The 20366-nt window shown below is 47.8% G+C and overlaps 2 protein-coding genes across 7 annotated transcripts in view; one reads left to right on the top strand and one right to left on the bottom strand.

The window, feature by feature from the left end:
* Positions 1-216: 216 nt before the first annotated feature.
* med8 (mediator complex subunit 8) lies at positions 217-2088 on the top strand. The gene is made up of 7 exons (XM_084692396.1): positions 217-353; positions 602-723; positions 831-975; positions 1087-1227; positions 1380-1467; positions 1576-1809; positions 1904-2088. Exons 1-7 carry the CDS (start codon positions 348-350, stop codon positions 1972-1974), a joined length of 807 nt encoding a protein of 268 aa, XP_084548522.1. The 5' UTR covers positions 217-347; the 3' UTR covers positions 1975-2088.
* A 7773-nt stretch (positions 2089-9861) lies between these two features.
* The window catches only part of pbx1b (pre-B-cell leukemia homeobox 1b), a 48076-nt gene continuing 37571 nt past the window's right edge, over positions 9862-20366 (bottom strand). The window contains exons 3-10 of one of the 6 annotated variants that reach the window (XM_084692629.1): positions 18997-19241; positions 18025-18084; positions 16249-16439; positions 14952-15087; positions 14058-14217; positions 13193-13305; positions 12606-12695; positions 9862-9967 (exon numbers count right to left, since the gene is read on the bottom strand). In XM_084692629.1, coding sequence (XP_084548755.1) covers positions 9875-9967; positions 12606-12695; positions 13193-13305; positions 14058-14217; positions 14952-15087; positions 16249-16439; positions 18025-18084; positions 18997-19241 — 1088 coding nt within the window. In that variant the 3' untranslated portion in view covers positions 9862-9874. The remainder of the gene's footprint in view (positions 9968-12605; positions 12696-13192; positions 13306-14057; positions 14218-14951; positions 15088-16248; positions 16440-18024; positions 18085-18996; positions 19242-20366) is intronic. The other 5 variants (XM_084692630.1, XM_084692631.1, XM_084692632.1 and 2 more) reach the window with 5 other exon arrangements.

Here is a 20366-nt window from a genome sequence, read left to right as displayed (position 1 = left end):
GCCGGTTGAACACTCTATCGGTTTGGGTCCCACTATATTGGCACTGAGTGTTGTGTGTCCACGGACCAGTCTATAAATACTTATTTTTATGCATTTTGTGACCATTAAATTAACACTTAATAGCTACGTATTCATTACAAATTACATTAAACCTAAAAACGTTTTCTTATGGATACGTCAAAGTATGTGGAACAAAAATTGCTATTCATTTGCTCAGACAAGCAACTACTGTAAGCCTCGTATGGTTTACTTCCGAGATCATCATTTAGCTAGCTAGCTGCTGGCTAACAACATCTGTCGGTTTACGTTGTTTTACCCATAGAGAAAAGTGGATAATAATAATAAGAATGCAGGTGAGTGCCACTCGATTATCTAGGCTATACTTAGCTAACCTTTTATATACATATATATATATATATTGTCATAATAGCTAACGTTACTGGGTTCTGGAGTCATTTTAGTTTTGCTTTACGGTGCATGCAGCTAGATTAGCAAGTAGCAACTGTATGGTGGGCTTGCTGTCAACTAATATTCTTGCCAGAAGGAAAGCTACTGTACTTATGTAATATTTTCTTGTTTATTCTTATTCTTCTCCGTCAAGCAACGGGAAGAAAAGCAGCTGGAAGCATCGGTGGAATCACTTATTTCTCGCGTTGCACATCTGAAAAATGCTTTACACAATTTCATTTATAAACTGGAAAATGAGTACGATCGTTTGACATGGTAAGAGTACTTATGTACTTGTCTGGTTCTGACATCATACTGCTGTCTACTTCCCAGAAACATACAATTACAAAATCTTAAATGCTAATGTTTTGTTTATCGTGCAGGCCCTCGGTTTTGGACAACTTTGCCTTGTTGTCCGGCCAATTAAACACCATCAACAAACTGTTGAGGAATGAAAAGACTCCTTCATTCCGCAACCAGGTTATAATACCTCTACTGCTGTCTCCAGACAGGGACGAGGAACTAGCAGTAAGTATCTATATTGTGGAAGAGGGTGGCCATTTCCTGTTTCCATCTCTTGCACCCGTACTTTTCCACAAGGGCCGGTTAACTCGAGCCATTCTCTGCTGCCATTTGCAGAAACTGACAGAGCAACGCGTGCCAGTGTTCAGCCATGAGATAGTGCCGGACCACTTACGGACCAAGCCCGACCCGGAGGTGGAGGAGCAGGAGAAACAGTTGAGTGCAGAGGCCACTCGGATTGGCCCCGAACTTGCTCAGGTAACCTTTTCATTGGTGGTTGTCGGTCAGTAGAGATGTAGCGGACGTTGCTCCTTTTGTAATGGGATTGAAACGATATTAGTCTTTCTCCTTTGGTCCGAACATAACTATGTCGAGCCTTACTCCGACCCCCCCCCCCCCCCCCTCAATAGAAACAGATCCAGACTTTGAATAAGCTCTGTTCAAATCTGCTGGAGAAGCTGAACAACCCTCGCGACGACAGAGACGCCGAGAGTGCAGGTAAACCTTTCGCCGTCGGGCGGAACAGGCTTTCTAAGTAGCCCGCCGTCAACGCCGGGGGGAACAAAACCGTTTCATGCTCTGTACCTCCTGTGCCCCTCCCATTAGCGATACGACAGAACAAACCGTCTTTCAACCCCGCCGACACCAACGCCCTGGTGGCCGCTGTGGGCTTTGGGAAGGGCCTGTCGAAGTGCAGGCCCCCGGGACCTGTGGCCCCTGGACACCCCGGACAAGGGCCCATGATGACAGGTGGCCCCACCTTACAGCAGGTCACTATGGGAGGTGCTCCTGGGCAGGCTGGTATGGGAGGACCAACACCCCAGCAACAAGGACAGCCCGGTATGCAGACTCGCTTAGACGTGGCTGTATGAAATGTATTCTAACAACTCTCTAAGGAATGTTGTGTTTGTTTGTTTGTTTTTTCCCCCCCCAGGTAAAATGCCCAGCAGCATCAAGACTAATATTAAGTCAGCCTCGGCTTCAATGCATCCCTATAACCGATAAGATTCTTCACGGTGGACAAGATCGTGTTCTGATATAGTTTAAACATTGATTTAAAAGTATTATGTGTTGTCAAAATTAAAATTTTCAACTAAACGATTAAACAATAACTTATGATGTGGTTGTTAATGTTATCTTCAATTACATTTAGTTTTTGTGTGTATATATATATATATATATATATATTTTTTTTTTTTTTTAACACTAGTGCATAGTGCCTGTGATAAAATTGGTGGCACACACACACAGATTCCTGGTATTATTAGAGAGATATCGGATATTCAATACTGAGCATATCTTGAAGGGAAAGACGGTTTTATACTTTGACCACAAGATGTCAATGTTCTGCAATTTCAGTTAAATGGTTTGGACAAAATCTGAATAATTGTCTGTGAGTGGAGGCAGATTAAAGTGATCAAACGACGAGTTAATTTTTTATCTTTTGAAATTACAATTTTTATGCCTGGATGGATCACTACATTAATCGGCTGGTCACGATTATTTTAGTTAAAATGGTGATAGCGATGTGTGTCCTTTTTGGTGGTGGGGGGGGGGGGGGGGGGGGCATTATAGGATGATTAAATCTGTCTATAGGCGTTATACTGAACAACTACTATGAACCTGTCCTCCAAGCTGTTTGAGTAGCATGCTTTGGCTCCTCCTTTACTGCTCTAACATTAAGGCTATTATGAATAATGGAGCAACGGTGAGAGTAATGTGGCTGGACATAGCTCTGTCTGCCCTGATAACGTCAAAGTGGTGAAGGGAGTAGATGAGAAAGTTCATGCTGACGCGCGGGGGGCATCTATGTGCCCGTGGTCTGTCCACTCCAATCCCTGTCCTGCCGGGCCGGCACGGCCAAGGACAATGACCGCTGTGCTGTCACACGACGTAGGTCGCTGGATGACCTACATACACCCTCTGTCCCCAAGCGGACATCTTGCAGTGTCAGCCACGCTGGTCACAGGCTCTGCTGAGACAGCTCAAAGCTGCACGGGGTCACGCCGTATCTGTAGATGTGTTCAAACGCAAGGCCTAATGGACATTCTCCTGCCTTCAGAACAAAGCGTCTGTTCATCCACTCATCCTTACATGACAGGGAATTGAGCGGAACTGCTCTGTGTTGAAAAGATTAATTGTCTTGTTCAGGTGTTAGGTAAAATATCGCACTTTTCTCCCAGCGGAGTTGGAAGACAAACAGTGCTAACAAAGTGGGTTAAGGATTGGGTTGACCTCTGTAGACATCCAATTAGCATTTTATGGAGTATGATATTACGTGATAAATGAATTTCTCCCGTTAAATGTTTTAGTAATGTGTACTGGAAATTAGTCACAAGATTAATTGCATAGTATGCGGGATGTTTCCTCATGTGTAAACTCAATAAGAAAGTCTCCTGGTGCATAAGGAAGAGTTTTTTTTGTTTAGAGTAGGCTATTCTCAGTTGTATAATTTCCTTATGTTTACTCTAATTATTGGGGGTGAATGAAAGCCTTTTAGTGTACTCAACAATAAACTCAGCAACGACCTCTAGGAAAATCTCGTTGACAGTGAGAAACACATTTAATGGTGTATTTCCACTATAAGCCAGAGCATATTAGCTGAAGCACATGTCATTCTGCTCAATTGCTGACAGTAGGGTTTACATGACGGATACGCAGTGTCTTTGTACAAAACAAATATAGGCTAAAACTGGCCATGAGGGGTCAGCAGTGTCTCACAGCAGACTCCGATGCCACTTCATCTCTTTCTACGAGTATATACCAATTGCCATACTGTAAATTCTTCGTCTCTATCTGCTTGCAATCAAATCAACATCGACATGGAAATGTTTCCTTGTATTTTGTTATGAATAAACTAAACACATTACTGTATAACTTGACATGTTTTGGCATATGTTAGTCTACATGATAAACACGTAAACTGGAAGTAACATAACAACCTTCAAGCACAGATGTCTCAGTGGGGGGGGGGGGGGGCGGGGGCGTATGCATGGTTTTAGGCGCTGAGCAAACTTGCATTTGGGTGGCAGGAAAACTCAACATGACATCCGCCTTAACGCCCTCATTTCCCCATCATTCTCTGAAAATCACCCCAGTTCGCCAGGCGATACAAACTTGGGGGCACACACTCAATTCCCTCTAAACCCAAAAAAACCGGAATGACAAATATAATCTGCTGCGCTTTTCTAATAAATGCAATGCAATGTCTCCCCCATGTAATGGGCGCTTTTATATTACAGTAGATCTACGTATAGTCCTAGTTGCTAACCCTTACCCACATAAAACATAGTATTGGCTTGGCTCCCTATACAACGGCGCCCTTTTTAATTGGTAGTTGTTTTGAATGTATTCATGAATTTGAACGCATTTGAATGTATTAACAATTTTAACGCTGAACATTCTATTCAATGGGCAGATTGTGAAGGGATTGAATGATAGGGGGATTGCAATACTGTTGAACTACATCCATGCCCTTGATCATCGACAGAAGAAAGTGTTTTGCATTTCAGTTTCATTTTGGAGATATGTTACATAGAGATAATTTGGTTTGGATTTATGTTTGTTCTAAGAATGTCTTTGGGCACAGTTTTCAAGCAAAATTTGGCCCACATTTTTGGAGAAAAAAAAGATAAGGTCCATATCTGGCTCATTATGGACGCTTTGGGCAAACATATAGCACTCGACAACCTCTAACTCCTACACCAACATGTTAATGTGTTACACGGTTAAAGTACTTGAAAGGCTATGATGACACGCATAGATCTGTGAAATCTTTTCAAAATGTCCCCTTTATGAAACTTGGAGTGTGAGAGGCTTCACAGGAATTCATTAAAGATCTGTGGGCGGCAAAGGCATCAGAAGACCAAGGCGTTCCAACAAAATTCAGCTCCCAAACAAATGCCAAACTGAACAGTTTCCAATTCTTCAGAAATCCTCTTCCAAATTAAACCCTCGTATAGCAGACATGAAACCTTCTCGCCGTGTATTGTGACGCGCCACTGTAAACTTTTCTTGAGGTACACGAGTAACACGGTTCATTTGTTTGCTCTTGAATGCAATCCACCAACATCTCCATAACAAGAAGGTGATCCGGTTCCATTCATATCAGCCCTTCCCTGCTGGATCACTGCTGACAGGGCCTCCCTTAGCTGGCTCCTCTGATAGAACAAAGGAGTTCCATTATCTCGTGCCTTGCAGCCAGACCACAGTCACAGCTAGCACTGCCTCCGCTTCAATAGCCATTCCCCCCGGCCTGCATCTCTTCATGGGGAGGGATGTGTATTGTGCTGGCAGGGATTGATACGGTTGAAGCACATTATGCACTGTGTGAATAATGCCAGCGTCAATACAGGCAGTGTGTGTGCATTGTGTTGAAACTGATACAGTGCGAGACAAGACGTTTGTTTTGAACATGGATGATTGTCTGGTTGGGGTATTGATATGGCGTGAAAACGGAGGCGTTCGTGTCGTTTTCTGATGTGTTGAGGTTTAGTGCATGGAAGGAGCGGTGGGGGGGAAAGTTCATGGCTACACCTAGCAACGATTTCCAAATCTTGGAGAAGTCACTTGTTTAGTCATTTGAGCGAACTGTATTTCATTGTTACTGCCAAATCCAACAAGTACATCTGCCTTTTTGGCATAGGTGAATTACAACACATTACATTAGTTACAGTGAATTACTATTTGGCCTGTTTGTCAATGAATAAAGCAATTAAATCGAATGAAGGGAACATTTTCCACTCGGTATGGGATTTATACCTTCCTTAAGGAACTGGAGAGAACCAAGTAATTACTAAATCTCACAACTCCCTTTGGTTTGTATAGCAATGGTTTGAACAAATTACCACATGCTTGTCCAGCAGTTCATCCTTTTCATCCCTGGAACAGAGCATACAAGAAACCCCTTTGAGAAATCAAGCAGGCATCCCCATGTAATTATACTTGATCATGTTTGCACGTCACCCCCACAGTATCTGTCACGCTCTACAATTTGGCAACCCTGATGCTTTGGGAAGCCCTTCCTAATCCAAAAGTTCAGTGTTTCAACCCATTTTTCTTCTCTTTCAGTTGAGGGAGGGAAGAAAAGAAAAGGGAAAACACTAGATGAATTGGAAGAGTGGAATCAGACACCCTGTCTCGTTTGTCTGCGCGCGAGAGATAAGCGCGCACCCCGCCTCTCTAAGGGAACGCACATTAACCGTGCCTTAGAGGGAGTGTTGGGTATGGGGGGGCGGGGGGGGGGGGGGGGGGGGGGGGGGGGGCGGGGGGGGGGGGGGAGGCAGAGCTTGCCTGCCACGAGCACAAGGCTTTCACTCACTTAAAAAACTGAGAACCCCCCCCCCCCCCCCCCCCCCCCCCCCCCGCGCCCTCGCACTGTTTCAAGCTCCACCTAGAGTGAGCTCTGACGCCGTGTTAGCAGTGAGAAAATGCCCCCGATGGGATCGCAAGTTTGGAAGTGTGATGTGCATGTGATCTTGTCCAGAGGTCGAATGAGATGACAAGTCTGCAAGGTGTAAACTTGTATCCTACAGTAACTTGTGACCCTGACCTTATATTCCAAAAGTCTGGAGAGGAAAAAAGTCAATTTTGACGTGATGAACTTATTTGTGACATGCCACATAAAGTGTGTCCTTTGTGTGTTTTTGATATAAATATAAATGACAACACTTCCAAGTCTATGCAACAAAAGAAACTATTTATTTGGAATATGCATTACCAGTACAAATTAAGAGACCATAAAACCTACACCATGTTAGCTATTTTCTCCACAGAAAACAGGTTTTGAATCAGAATTAAAAAGACAAGTTTTCCATTTTGTATACCTTTTTTACATATGCAGAGATCCTAAAAGTTAAAACCGGTCAAGAAAAAGGCTCCACGATTTCACTCTGAAATCCTTGTAAAAAAGAAGTAACATTCAAAAAACACTGCAGTACGGTATTTTAGTGAAGAACAAAAAACATGCAACAAATAAAACATTTGATGTTTTACAAATTCTTTAGTTTCTTCTTTCTTTTTGTATATTTCTTTTCTTTTTATATTCAAAAACTAAAAGCATCATTACATGAAGCCTTTGATAATACAGTGATATTGGACAGGCAATATGAAAAGTAGAGTTTAGCATTTGAGGGGCACTGCATCACAACAGCAAACCTTCTGCTTGCCACGTGGCAGAAATGCTCTCATCATAATTAGGAACTCAATTAAATGGACAGGCATACTTAAACATCCCAAATTAGGACAGGTCTGGAGCCCCTGTTCTGCCCTTCAATTGGAGAATGAATTCGGGGAAAAAAAAAGTGACCCATTTTAAACCATCGAAAATATCCACCAAAATATAATGTTGTTTCTCACGTCACACAATGTTGTTCCTCCCTGGCTGCAAAGGTTTATCAAATATAAAATGCGCTGTTTTGTTAAGAGAACCATTCAAAATGGGCTTGTCATAATCTAGAACAGGTGTTGGTAGGGATATACGGTTTATTTCAAAGATGTTGTAACGATTTGATTGAGCTAGAACACTATCACATCACATGGCAGTGTTAACACTAACTGTTTCGCGTCCACTTTTGAAGACAGTACCTATTTTAGAAGCAGGATGGTGTCAAGGGCTGGAAAAATAATAGAACAAGCAGATGATGTTCTTAATCATAGGGGACATCCGTCCTTCTTTATGTCTGTCTGAGCTGCGTTGAGTAAAAACGGATCAAGGTTTTTGAAAATGCACACGAAAAAAGGAAAGAAAATAGGTGCATTTCTACATTTATAGAGCATTCTTGAGCGAATTCACATGTTATGCTTACAAGAAAATAAAATATATGTCCTTTAATCAAGCAATAATAAGCCACATGAAAAAAAAAAGAAGAAGAATGGTGTGAGTTATTTACGACACAGAGGAGCATAAAAATATATCCAAACATCTTCATGATCTGTGTACCATCAGGTTGTTTGTATCCATCTCTATAAACACTATTGTATTCGAACTGTATTTCTTTTTTTCTTCTTTTTTTTTTTTTTTTGGTTTACAGTACAGAGTACCAGAACATTCTTGAGACGTTCATTGGTACTACAGATAACACAATTTCACGAAAAAAAAAAAAAAAATGTCTGCAGTTTTATTTTTGGTATCAAAGTTGTGTCAGGGTGGATATGCTGAATATCTCAAGAAGACTATTTGTTATTATGTTTACATGTTGGACCAAATACTATAGTATACTATACATACAACAAAAATCACAAACTGATTTTCATATTTTGGATTTGTTTGTGGATTGTATAAATGTGTTTTGGGAAGTGTTCTTGCAGTGCGTCGTAAGATGCCCGATTCAAACCGAAGTCATTGTGGAACCCAAGTACTTAAGTATGAACACCTGTGACATTAGTAGGAGAACGTAAACCTTGAAGACGAATATGAACACACTGGGAAATGAATACCTATTTAAATGGTGTGAAACGTATCAATACTGATTAAAACTGAAATAAAAACAGAGAGATATTAAATATAATAGCAACGGCAAAGCACCAACTGAGAAGAAACATTTGATTTGTGTTCAATCTGAACATCAAATGGTTTTGATTATTCACTGACAGGGAGCCACCCAAATCTGTAATAAGATGTTCAAATGCATTTTTGCGCACAAGTGGTTTTGGTTACCAGCAGTATTTGGCTATTATGAAAACACTGATGTACAGTGATAGTGTGTTACTGTATATGTTCCATGTTCTGAATGTTCATTACTTGTTCTATAAATGTATAAGGACAATATCAAAGTCTTATTCAAGAGGTTTTCTCTGTCACGATTCCTCGTTGACATGTACAAATGTTATCCCTCGAAGGTAATCACTTGAAGTTACTGTGCTTAAATTCATATTGGCTTATCATAATTGCTGCAAATGTAGTCATTGATTAAGTGTTCCAGGCCAATTTTTTTGAATGCAGGTGACATGTCTCTGAATGCTGTGCCCACAACAAGCAATATTTCAAGAGTGATGAACTGATTCCTGGAGCGGGAGCCATCGGGAGACAAACCCCCCCAACTTGATCTGTGAATCCTACAAAGTCGTATATGTTTGCCAATGTATTGTTGACCACACGCTGGATGTACTAGGTACACAATACAGGAACCTACAGTATACCAGTTTTCGTCTTATTGCCTGCTTTAGAGGGTCTGAAACAGAAATACAGAAGAAAGCAGAGGCCGATAAAGTCGATATACACCACTAACATGAAATGTTATTTCACAAAGTACAGCAAATGCGTGAAAAATGCTAGATGAGATCGTTTTTACAAGTATGATGTCGCGTCATAAAAATTCACCTCCATGGTTGAACTTTGGCACTATGGAAAAAAAAACAAAAAAAAACAAACGGTGGATGAAGCAAGACGTTGATGAAAGATAACTCGTCACAAAGGCATCAAATGAGCCTTTAGACAGGAAACGGGCAGAGTGGGTGCTAATGTTAAATACCAGTAATTACAAAGGTTTAGAAAACATGGTATTTTTCCTTTGTCGTTTGCCCGTTGTTCTCTTGTTATTTCCAATAGAGGTAGAGTGAAAGCATTTAACCGACGAGATGAGGACCATTTGTACGTGTGATTTCTTGCCAACCGTGTTTGAGCGTGAGAGAAATACAGAGCGGCAGTCTGTAGGACCGGCGGGATGGGAGATCGAGCGACAGGCTGACCGTGGCGCGGCTGTAGAGATGGGACACGAGTGACGTGAGTCCGTGGAGGCGGTGGAGCTGGTGTCCTCCTCGTTTCCCCCCCCGACCCCATAAGTCTGCCGCCCTGTGGCAGGTGGCTCACCTCCGGTCCTGAAGGAGGCGCCTGCTTGAGGGGGAGGTGGAGCTGATCATGTGGGGGGGGTGGGGGGGAGGGGTGGGGGGGGGGAGTGTCGAGAGATCAGTTGGAGGTGTCAGAGTGAACGCTTCCGGGTCCTTCCGTGGGTGAAGTCACTGATGAGGGGGTCGTGGCGTCCTGCCAGCCGCCGTTTGCCTGAGAAAAACACACGACAGACTGAGTCCTGGGGAGCCATGCGACATTCCCCCCCCCCCCCCCCCCCCAAAGAGTTCACTGTGCATCTTTCAACTGTGTATAATGTGCTCGTATTGAGACACCGTTTTTTAATGTCCTGAAGGCTGGATCGGGCAGGAACTCTACTCCCCATGCATGAACGACCCTGCGACAACCATGGGGATAGCCCACCATAGCCCACAGCCAAATCTGCATTAGGAAAGTAAAGCTAACCCTCCGAGATGAGTCTTCCTATTTCCAAACAAACTGTCACAAAAATTGTACTTGTTGGAGCACAGTGGGCATCCTACCGATCACGGAAATCTCTATCGCATCACATTCTGAGGACTAAAATCCATCCAACGAAGAAAATGTTGGGCAAACATTGACATTCACATTTAAGCATTTAGCAGACGCTCTTATCCAGAGCGACTTACAGTAAGTACAGGGACATTCCCCCCGAGGCAAGTAGGGTGAAGTGCCTTGCCCAAGAAAACGTCATTTGGCATGGCGGGGAATCGATCCAGCAACATTCTGATTACTAGCCCGACTCCCTCACCGCTCAGCCACCTGACTCCTCAAACAAATGCCGTGTCAGTCTTTCCCTCTCTGGGTTGAGTCGGGGTGAATAGTTGTCTCGGTAAATGGCCTACACGATAATTGTGGAAATCAAATAAAAGGGCTCATAAAAGAACCACAAGAAGATTCAATGAAGGCAAATGATGACACTGGAGATTAAATCCAAATACAACAAGAGGCTCGTGAGGCATTTCAAATCCTGGAGACAGGCCTGTGAAAGAGCATTTGGGATATTAATAGTAGATTTCATGCCATCAGAAAAACTGGAAATGGTCCGCGACAGCCTTTCATTTCAAAGCCTGTTATTTAAGGCAGTAGGCAGTCTGTAATCAAAAATGGAAGGAGAAAAAATCTTTGAATGTCTGACACTGGTGACACTCTCTGTCTATTTCCAAACTGTAATTACTGCCCTAGTCTACCACAAAACGCATTATGCATCTGCTCCGACATCATCAGCCATGCAAGGAGTCTTTCATCATCTAGATAGGAGATTTTCCTGACCACTCCAAACCTCGTCCACTGTCTCTCGACTCTCTTGTCTCTGGGCTGGACAATAACAAAGGGTGACGTTCGATTTGTAACCGTTTCTTTTTCGTCAGAGAGATGATGTATATGAAACAAATCTACTGTGACCATATTGTGTTTGTGTAAATCCTCAGAACACTTTTCTTTTTCAGAAGGACATTTATTCTTCCGCTTTTCTCGTGTGCGCAGAGGGCACAGAATAATCCTCAGGAAGCGAAATAAATCAAAGAATATTTTGAGCCAAATGTTGAAAATAACGGGACAATAGCTAGCCATTCCTTCTCTTCTCCGTACACGTCACAAGTGAAGAAAAAGCCGACCCGGTACAGCCGTTACGACGTCGCCGAAGCGAGCGTGCGACCCAAGACGAGCGTATGTGTGAGGTCAAAGCGCGGTGTGAGAACGGTGGTGGGGGGGGGGGGGGTCGTGGTCTCCCCCTGGCTTATCAGGGTTCCCCCCCCAGCCCTGCCCGGGGTCTGGGAGGAGGACGCGCAGCAGGCACGAGGAGGGGCGTCGGAAAACGCGCGTCGGCGTTTTGAATACGGGAGACGTGTCGTCTCATTATCATGCGGCCATTGAGGCACGACGGGGGGGGGGGGGGGGGCGGCAGTGACCGTCTTCGTCCCTCTCTCGCCGCGGCTCGCTGTCAGGGCCATTAGCGCGGCGGGAACGTGATCCGAGCAATGCGCTCGGATTGCTGTCCCGAGTCCACACCCCGCTCTCCCCGTGTCTGTCTTATCGATTTTCCCCTTTACGACACGGCTTGTCGCTGGGAATTTCCCTGCTGTTCGCCGCCGGCAGCCAACTACCCCTCCCCTTCCCTCGCCCCCCCCCGCCCCTGCCACACACACCCCCTCCAACCACCCCCCACCCCCCCCCCCCCCCCCCCCACACACCTCCTCACCCTCCCAGCCCCCCCCCACCACCACCAACGCAAGACACACACAATCTTGTCTCCTTCCAAAATAAGAACATCCCCACCCCCCCACCCCACCCCCCCCGAAAAAAATATATCACGAAAACAAGATGGGAACACAGCTCCATTCTGGCCTGGCGTGTTATTTTCGCGGCCACTCCGAGGTCTCTCTCCTGGCAGGGTCTCTGACGGGAGCCTCTGGCCCCTGGGGCCTCTAATCAGGGTCAGGTGGGTCGGAGGCGAGGCGTCGCGGGAGGTGTCACCTGTTTTGCGGCGCCCCCCCCCCCCCCCCCCGTCCGGCGTCGCTGCAGGTGCTACCGCGGGAGCTGATGGGACGTGACAGGCTCAGACGGCGGCGGTGAGCGCGTGGGGCCGGCTCCGCGCCGGCACGGGGCCGGGCAGCGCGCTGCCCGTGGCCAGACCGATACAGAAGCAATCAACTAGGTGACCGCAGAGCTGAGACAAGCCTTGCTAAGTGGCATTCTGCGCCCTATGGCTTTGAAATAATTGGTCGGGGGAAGGAAGGAAGGAACAACAACCCCCCCCCCCAAAAAAAGAAGAAAAAAAAAAGATTGTTTTCTTCCCCTTTCTTTTTCTTACATTGATGCCTTGCGGACTGTACATCTGGTTGGCCGTGAGGCCGTCACTGTATCCGCCTGTCTGACTGATAACATGGCGAAGGGTATCCACCTGTAACACACAGAGCAGCACAGACAAAGCAAGGTCAGACTGAGTCGCCGAGACTAAAAAGCACAGCAGGAGACAGATAGGCAGACGAGAGGAATACAATACTGTGCACACACACGCGCGCACCACGCAGTGACGGAAAACCGCACCCAGTCAAACACATAGGCATATTAGCATAGCGTGTGTGTCCCCCCCCTCCCCACACACACACACACACAAAAATGAAATGATGGAATCTTCACCGTGATCATATTGAGCAGTGTTCGGTTCGGTAACAACCCCATTTACGGCGAACACGTCAGTGGAATCCTAGCTTAAAAAGTGGACCGGAACAATGTCCTTTCCCCCCCCCATTTTTCCCAGACCCAGAATAACCTAAAGGGGGAAGTAAGCCTTTACCAAGGGCCATGGTGGCTGTGGGGGGGGGGGGGAGTGGTGGTGTAGGGGGGGGTCTATCCCTGAGGGTATCTGCTGCAGCGCTGCCCCCCCCAGGACCCTACCTGTGACTGCACGTTGGCTCCTACCTGAGCCCCTTGGTACGAGTCCCCATTGAGAGACTGCACGCTCATGAACAAGTCGCCGGAGTTTGACATGTTAAAAGAGCCGGCAGAACCTGGAAGAGGAGAGAGAGAGGGAGCACCGATTCACAGAGAGAAAAGAGAGCCAAAGAGCAAGCAAAAGGGGGAGGGGGGTGGAGAGGGGGGGGCTAGGACTGGTCCGGGGGGGGGGGGGGGACTGAGCCCCGGGAGAGCAGGCATGCAGAGGGGTTAGAGGGGCTGTGAGAGGCCGTTAAGAGCCGTGCGGACCACGAGGAACCACAACGAGGAACCAGAACACGGAACCGGAGCGGAGAAGACGGACAACAGGGTGCCGTTAGACAGAGACTGGGCCAGCAAAGCATGTATCCTGTCAGAACACAGCTGGAGCGAGCTGAGGGTCGTACCGTCGATATACGACAGTTGACCGACTGCTGATATCACAGTCTTTTCCAGACCCAAAAATTGATCTGGAGGTTAATAAATGAACGGCATGCTGATTTGTTCCGGCGCAACAGGCATTAGGTTCAAACATGAAAGTGTTTTAATCAAAAGAAAAAGGCAGTTAGCATGGCTAAACTTGGTATGGGGGCCCAGGTTTCTAATCATGTAGCCACGGCTTTTCCCGTAGATATCCCTTCCAAGCAGCGAGAAATCGATATCTCTGTAGGGTTGCAGATGGCAGGGACTGACGCCACTGGGCAGTTAGTGGGGAGAAAATGGGCTTTGGCTGTCTCACAGGGCCTAGTGTCGGTGAGGGGGACTCCAGCACGACGTCGTTGCGTCGGGTAAATACCGTTCTCACGTCGGCGTCACGCCTCGGCCTCACCTGCTGAGTTGGGAGTGGAGGGCGAGTTCGCCTGGCTCCCGTGAGAGGAGACGTTGGCGGCGGTCACGGCGGTCTTGGCAGCGTACATGTTGGCCTCTTCTTGGAACTTCCCGATGTTTTTCTTGTAGCGGATTCTTTTGTTTCCGAACCAGTTGGAAACCTGCGCGCGCCACAAAAAGACATGCTCAGAGAGACCATTCGTTCCGCACAAAGGCCCGACCATAGTCCCACAAGGTAAATTCGCACGGATATTCCAAGGGTTTTTGGCACGGCCCCTCTCCACTGAAGACAGACTGAGAGGCCATGTTGAGCGAGCAACATGGACCAGTGCTGTGAATCCACATTAGTGCCAGATTGGAATGATGGCCAATAACAGTCTCATTATGTCACCATGACTGCAGCTATCATCAGAACTCATGCTAGGACCAATCAGTCAACATCCGCTAACACCCATTATGGCTAATGGACTCCCAGATGAAACTACGGGGATAAACCCGGTGCTAATGATAAACAACATTAAAATGAGAACCGAATCAATCCTGCAAAGTTTCCTCTCAACAGAGTAGGTAAACATGTTCCTTTATTACGGGACCGACATCCAACACATCATCCAGCCTCTAAGCAGATTCCTCAGGCATGCGGCATCCTCAAATCATTTTACGTAAACGAATGAAACCCTTTCAGACGGCGATCCGTTACAATAGGATGAATTCCACGCACACATTTGCGGTCAATCTTGGTATCGTCTGTGCATCGTACATCGAATTGATGCCTACAACCTAGCCAGGACTTGCAAAGGTCAAAAGTATTATTTGATTTTTTTGACGCTGTCGCTTCTGGCTGTTGAGTGAATGTGCTGTGGTCCTCCAGCAAGTAGAGGGCGCTGTACTGTACCTGGGAGACTGTGATGGAGCACTTCTTGGCCAGCTCCTCCTTAGCCTCCTCGCTCGGGTAAGGGTTGCTGAGGTGGGAGTAAAAGTACTCATTCAGGATCTCTGTCGCTTGCTTGTTGAAATTCCGTCTTTTCCGTCTACGACACAAAAGCACCGCCGGTTAGGGACAATAAAAATCATTCAGACTATGACAAATCCCAATCAAGTACGCGTCGTCAAAGCTAAACCATTCACACACATGCCAGGGAAGAGCTTGTATTACTGGAAACGGAGACGCTCAAAACAATGACAGAACAGTATCAGCGCTTATCTGCTTGAGAATGATGTTCCTTTATCAAGATTCACAAACGGAAAACAAAACGCAGCGGATCCCCGGGTAAACTAAATTACGCTTTCTTATCGAGGATAGAAAACAAATGTCCCGATGCCCATGGGTTGACTGACCCCTCAATCTCCATCACCTCTCAGGTCGTGCCTGCATGTGCACACATCTTGTGAGGGCTTTACATAAGCTAGCAAGGGACCCCTTGTAAATTCTCTTTTCCACGCATCAGCTGTCGGGGAGAGATTTGTGCTGGAAATCTCTGCCCCGCACTCTGAAAAGCCTGCTTGAGAATATGTAAATGTGCACAGCATGGGTTTAGGCAGCCAGTAGATTAATCAGTGGAACTGTGCATGGCTGTGGCTCACTCTAACCCAGTCAAAGCCCTTCCCTTCCTCTCCCTCTCCCCCTCCATTCCCCTGCACCACCGCAATCATTTGCAAAAGAATGGATTGGCAAGGAGGGGGCTTTGTAAAGGAGCAAGAGCCTCATTTAAATGTTATGCCTCCCAATCTGACCGAGAGTGAGATTTATCCTCAGAGAAACGTATGCAAATTTGAAACATGCATCAAAAAGGAACAAGCGATTACATAAAATAAAAAAAAGGGGGAAACATTTAACGTTACCCAACACGGAGAAAACGGTTACCGGCCCGACCGGCAACGTTGCACGTTTGTGCGCGTGTGTGTATGTGTGCGTGTGTACGAGCCCAAATGTGGAGACGGGGGGTCATGAGTGGAGTTTGGGCGAAGATCAGCTTTCATGTTTGTGGGGGGCGAACTGTCTAACAACGCACTCCGAGCTTGCAGAACAATGCTAGGCGTTCCGACAACATGTCAGCGATTCATGTCCTCTCGACTTCAGGATCTGTAGCTACATCACGCCGAGCAAATACAGAAGTTCATCAGCTGGGTTCACGGGCACACATTTACGTCGATACGAACACACACACACACACACACACGCAAACACGCACCTGGCGTCGAGGAAGCGCGAGCGCAGGATCATGACGGCCTCGCAGGTGCTCTGCTTCAGCTGCATCTGGATGGAGGAGAACTTGCGGTGGATGATGCCCACCATGCGCTCGATCTCCTTGGGGGAGATGGGCCGCGTGCGCGACTGCTCCCTCAGCAGGTTCATCACGTGGGTGGTGAACTCGTTACATGCCTGTCAGGGGGGGGGGGGGGGGGGCACACACACACAAGACACACAAGAAGAGAGCCGTCACGACAGAGATTCTTCCGGCACCTTCCCCTGTATCTACATGGTCAGCAGAGATGACACTGGTGAAGTGAGTAGGGATGAGGTCGGCGTTAGCACGTCCGCAGTGAGCCGCGCCGTAGCGCCCTGCTAGCGCGACGCGTCGCCTAAGAGCAAGGTGGGGCAACGCTTGCGTCATGAAAGACGGGAAGACAGGGGGGACGTGACTACGGTGTTCTAAATTGATCAAGGCCTTTTCCGCGCGTGCGGAGGTAAAAGCGGAATCGAAGTCTGGCGCTCTGCGCTTAATGTCGTTCTGGAGCACGCATTCTCTCAATGCCATGGGGGAATAACAGTGGGGATATTTTTCGTATTAAACACGAGTTGTGATGGCAAGCGTCGTCTGTCGGAGAGGCAGACTTGACAGCCGCTCCCCACTGACGAGAACACCTTTTCTGTGTCGCCGGGAGATGAACGTGCCATGATGTTACACTCATCCCCCCGTGTGGCACCAGGCTTGAACCTGCCACGATATTACAGTCTGCCTCTGTCTACCCACCTCCCCTCCCTCTCCCTCCCTCCCTCCCCCGCCCACCCTCCTCTTTCTCCAACCCTACCTCTCTTTCACTCCCTCTCTCCCTTTTGTTCTCGCTCTCTCTCTCTCCCCCCCTCCCCCCCTCCCCCCCTCCCCCTCCCCCTCCCCCTCCCTCTCCCTCTCCCTCTCCCTCTCCTCTCTCTCTCTCTCTCTCTCTCTCTCTATGGGTCTGTCACTGCCTGTCGCTGAGTCCTTCTGTCATTTTGTCATTCACCTCAAAGGGACTTCATTGACGTAAAAGCAATAGTTATCAAAGCGAACACAGGCGAGTGAACAGAGACCGAAGCAAGGAATTGTGACAGGGACATACGGCAACAGAAAAAGAGACTTGTCTGTTCCATTAATATTTAGTCAACGCGGTGTAAGGTGACTAAATGATATTCATACTAAGTTAAAGTAAGAGGTGGTTGCAGACATTGTGACATGTACTATTCATGGGAAGAGATAGATCTATCAGGCCAACATACAATGCATGGTAAAGGCAGCACACAGACTTGAAAAGACTGACATCTTTCGATTGAGAAAGAAATGTAGACAAGCATACAGCCAAACTGCACCGTAATCTGGTTCAATTCAATGAGTTTGCGTATTCCTCTTCCTATTCGACAGAATTTCAAAGACTGGGTTGCCATCCAAATATTGATCCTTAAATTATGAATCTTTTTAGAGGTTTGAACGAGAGGTTTGGGGAATTTAGGATTTTAGATCATAAGGTTTCGATTTGGAGACAAGGATAGCCACCAAGTGAAAACACGAGGTGAATTGATTCAGGATTCAGTTACTTCCCAGCTGTATAAACAGACACACGTTTCAAAAAAAGAACAACAAATGGCGTGATTCAAGACATCCTGGACAGGGGTGTCTGGAGAAACCACCCAAAGTAAAATAATCATGTTGTTTATGATCGGACTCGGGAAAACAGTGTATGGTAGGGTAGCGTCTGCAGTGGAGAAGTACCTTTATTCCGTTGCCATGACTCCCTGTGTAACTGTCCCTCCATCCGCTCTGGGATACCATCTTAAATACAGTATATACATCGTCAGCATAGGATGACAGAACAGTTACCTGGCCTTCTGCGTACTACGTCCCTGACTTTGTGTCTGAGGATGGCAACCCTGTCTACAAACTCACATCACAACACACTGGCTGGCTCTGGGAGACTGGGGGGGGGGGGGGGGGGGGGGGGGGCGGGGAGAGGGAGGGGGTGGAGTCAGTAGTCAAGGCTACGCGGTCAAAATCTATTTGCATTTTCATCAAACAGAGCATGCGTTCATCCCATTGCCCCTGTGTTTGACTATGTGTACTCTGGTTGGTAAACAGACATAAAGTTAGGCAGTAAAATCAGCGGATTTATTCGTGCGGGTGGGGGGGGGGGGGTGACATGGAGAGGGGAGGAGGGGGTAGCTGTCAGGCAGGCCACCACGGGCAGGACAACACAAACAGTCCAAATGGGGAAGAAAATGAAGAAAGTCAACATCTGTAGATGGAAGCTGTAATTGCGGAGAGCCACCAACTGACGTGTGATGGGAAAACTATCGGGGGAGGACCCTGTCAGTCTCTCGCTGGAGTTACTTGACTCATAGCCGTCCGTGGAAATGAATTTAAACCTGGAGATTTGGTCTCATAAATCGAGTGAATGCATTCCGAATGCGGCGTTTCATGTCGACCTCATCGACATTTTCCAAGTGGATTTGGGTTCTCCTCGCTTGCTACAGTGTGTGACTCGAGCGCATCTGGAGAAGTGCGTGTGTGCGTGTCGAACGCCAAGCGCGTGGTATGAGGTCAGTGCGGTGTTTACGTGAAGAAATGGTCGTCGTGGTCAACCGTAATGGTGGAGAGCTGGACATTGTGTGTGTGTGTGTGTGTGTGTGGGGGGGGGGGGGGGTCAGGCGGGGGGTCACAAGGCGCTTTACGGGGGGCAAATCTCACCTGTTCGTACTTCTCCAGCTCGGTGTGGTAGATCTGTCTGATCTGGGACAGCTTGGCTCTGTAGTCCGAGTGCTCCGCCGAGTTATCCGCCCCGACCCCGCCCGAGGCCGCCGCCGCCGCCGCCGCTGCCGCCGACCCGCCCCCTTTCTCCGGGCCGGACACGCCCTCCGCCAGCAGCATGTTGTCCAATCGCATGAGCTGGGCATCGGGAGGCTCCTCCTCCTGGGCGCCGCGGATACTCAGCACTGCAACAAGAAGAGGGGGGCGGGGGGTCGAGAGGTCATCAGCACTGAGAGCAAACAGCGGAAAGCGGCCGGCTGACTCGGAAGCGCCGCCGCTTGGCACCCCGTCTACCGCCGGGGTTTTCCGGCGCGCGCCGGTGGCCGCGCAGGCGAGCGGCACGGAGGTAGAAGCCCCCCCCCCCCAGCCAGGAGGAACAGACAGAGTGAGGGGGGGGGGGTACAGTGCGTGCGTGGAGCGTAGCGGGCGGCGAGGCCAGGCTGTCTGGACGAGGCTCCTCCGTTTGATAAATCACCTGCCTCTTTATGGCTCATCTCCCTGCCAGAATAAAGGCTACGGCTAAATGGGCTGGCAAGACGACAGCTAATAAAACTCCATCAATCTAATTTCATTAACTTAAAATGCAACTTCAATAAATAGCGGAGGCGAGCCCCCCTGGTTGGTATTCCGATACTTGAATAAAACCGTTTCAATACGGGGAGAGAGAAAAAAAAAAAAACACAATAACATTAAACGTGGTTGTCGGCAGTCGGAACTGCGGCACGACTCTGGAGCCAGATGTGTCTGAGCGTGGGAGGGTGCTGCACACGGCCGGCGTGGACCGCTCGGACGAACCCCCGGCCGGGCGGAGACAGAGGGCGGCCGTCACGCCTGTCGCCCGCCGGACAAAGCCCCTGGAGAGGCCGAGCCCAGAGCAGAGAGAGGCCCCCCTGCAAACCGAGTCCCCCCGTCGCTCCACTAGAGGGCTCCCTCGCAGTGCCTAAACGAGCCCCGGCCCAGCCTTCCATTCCCTCCCCCCCGTCGGCCAAGTGAACGCCCGGGCTCCGAGACATTCCCCCCTTTCCCCATCCGACAACCATCTATTTCAATTACAAACACCCTTCCTCCCGCCTATGTGAGCCCGGAACAGATACCATGGACGACGGGCGGCGTCAAAAAGGCAGACGTGATCATTACTTCAGAGGCTCCTGCCACTTACACAGGCTATGACTTAGTGACTTTAGGGCCGGTGTGTCGATAGTCATTTAAAATGTTAACACTTATCATGTGTCTTATTGTCCCTGAATGAGAAGGGACAGCCGGGGAGAGCCACTTCATTAATCCAGAGACAATGGGAGCGCTCGGAGCAT

Source organism: Hypomesus nipponensis, chromosome 26 (assembly GCF_054491055.1).
Source record: "Hypomesus nipponensis isolate SF chromosome 26, ASM5449105v1, whole genome shotgun sequence".
In the NCBI taxonomy this organism is placed as follows: domain Eukaryota; kingdom Metazoa; phylum Chordata; class Actinopteri; order Osmeriformes; family Osmeridae; genus Hypomesus; species Hypomesus nipponensis.
Note: the sequence above shows the minus strand (reverse complement) of the source record. Positions and strands in the feature narration are given on the sequence as shown.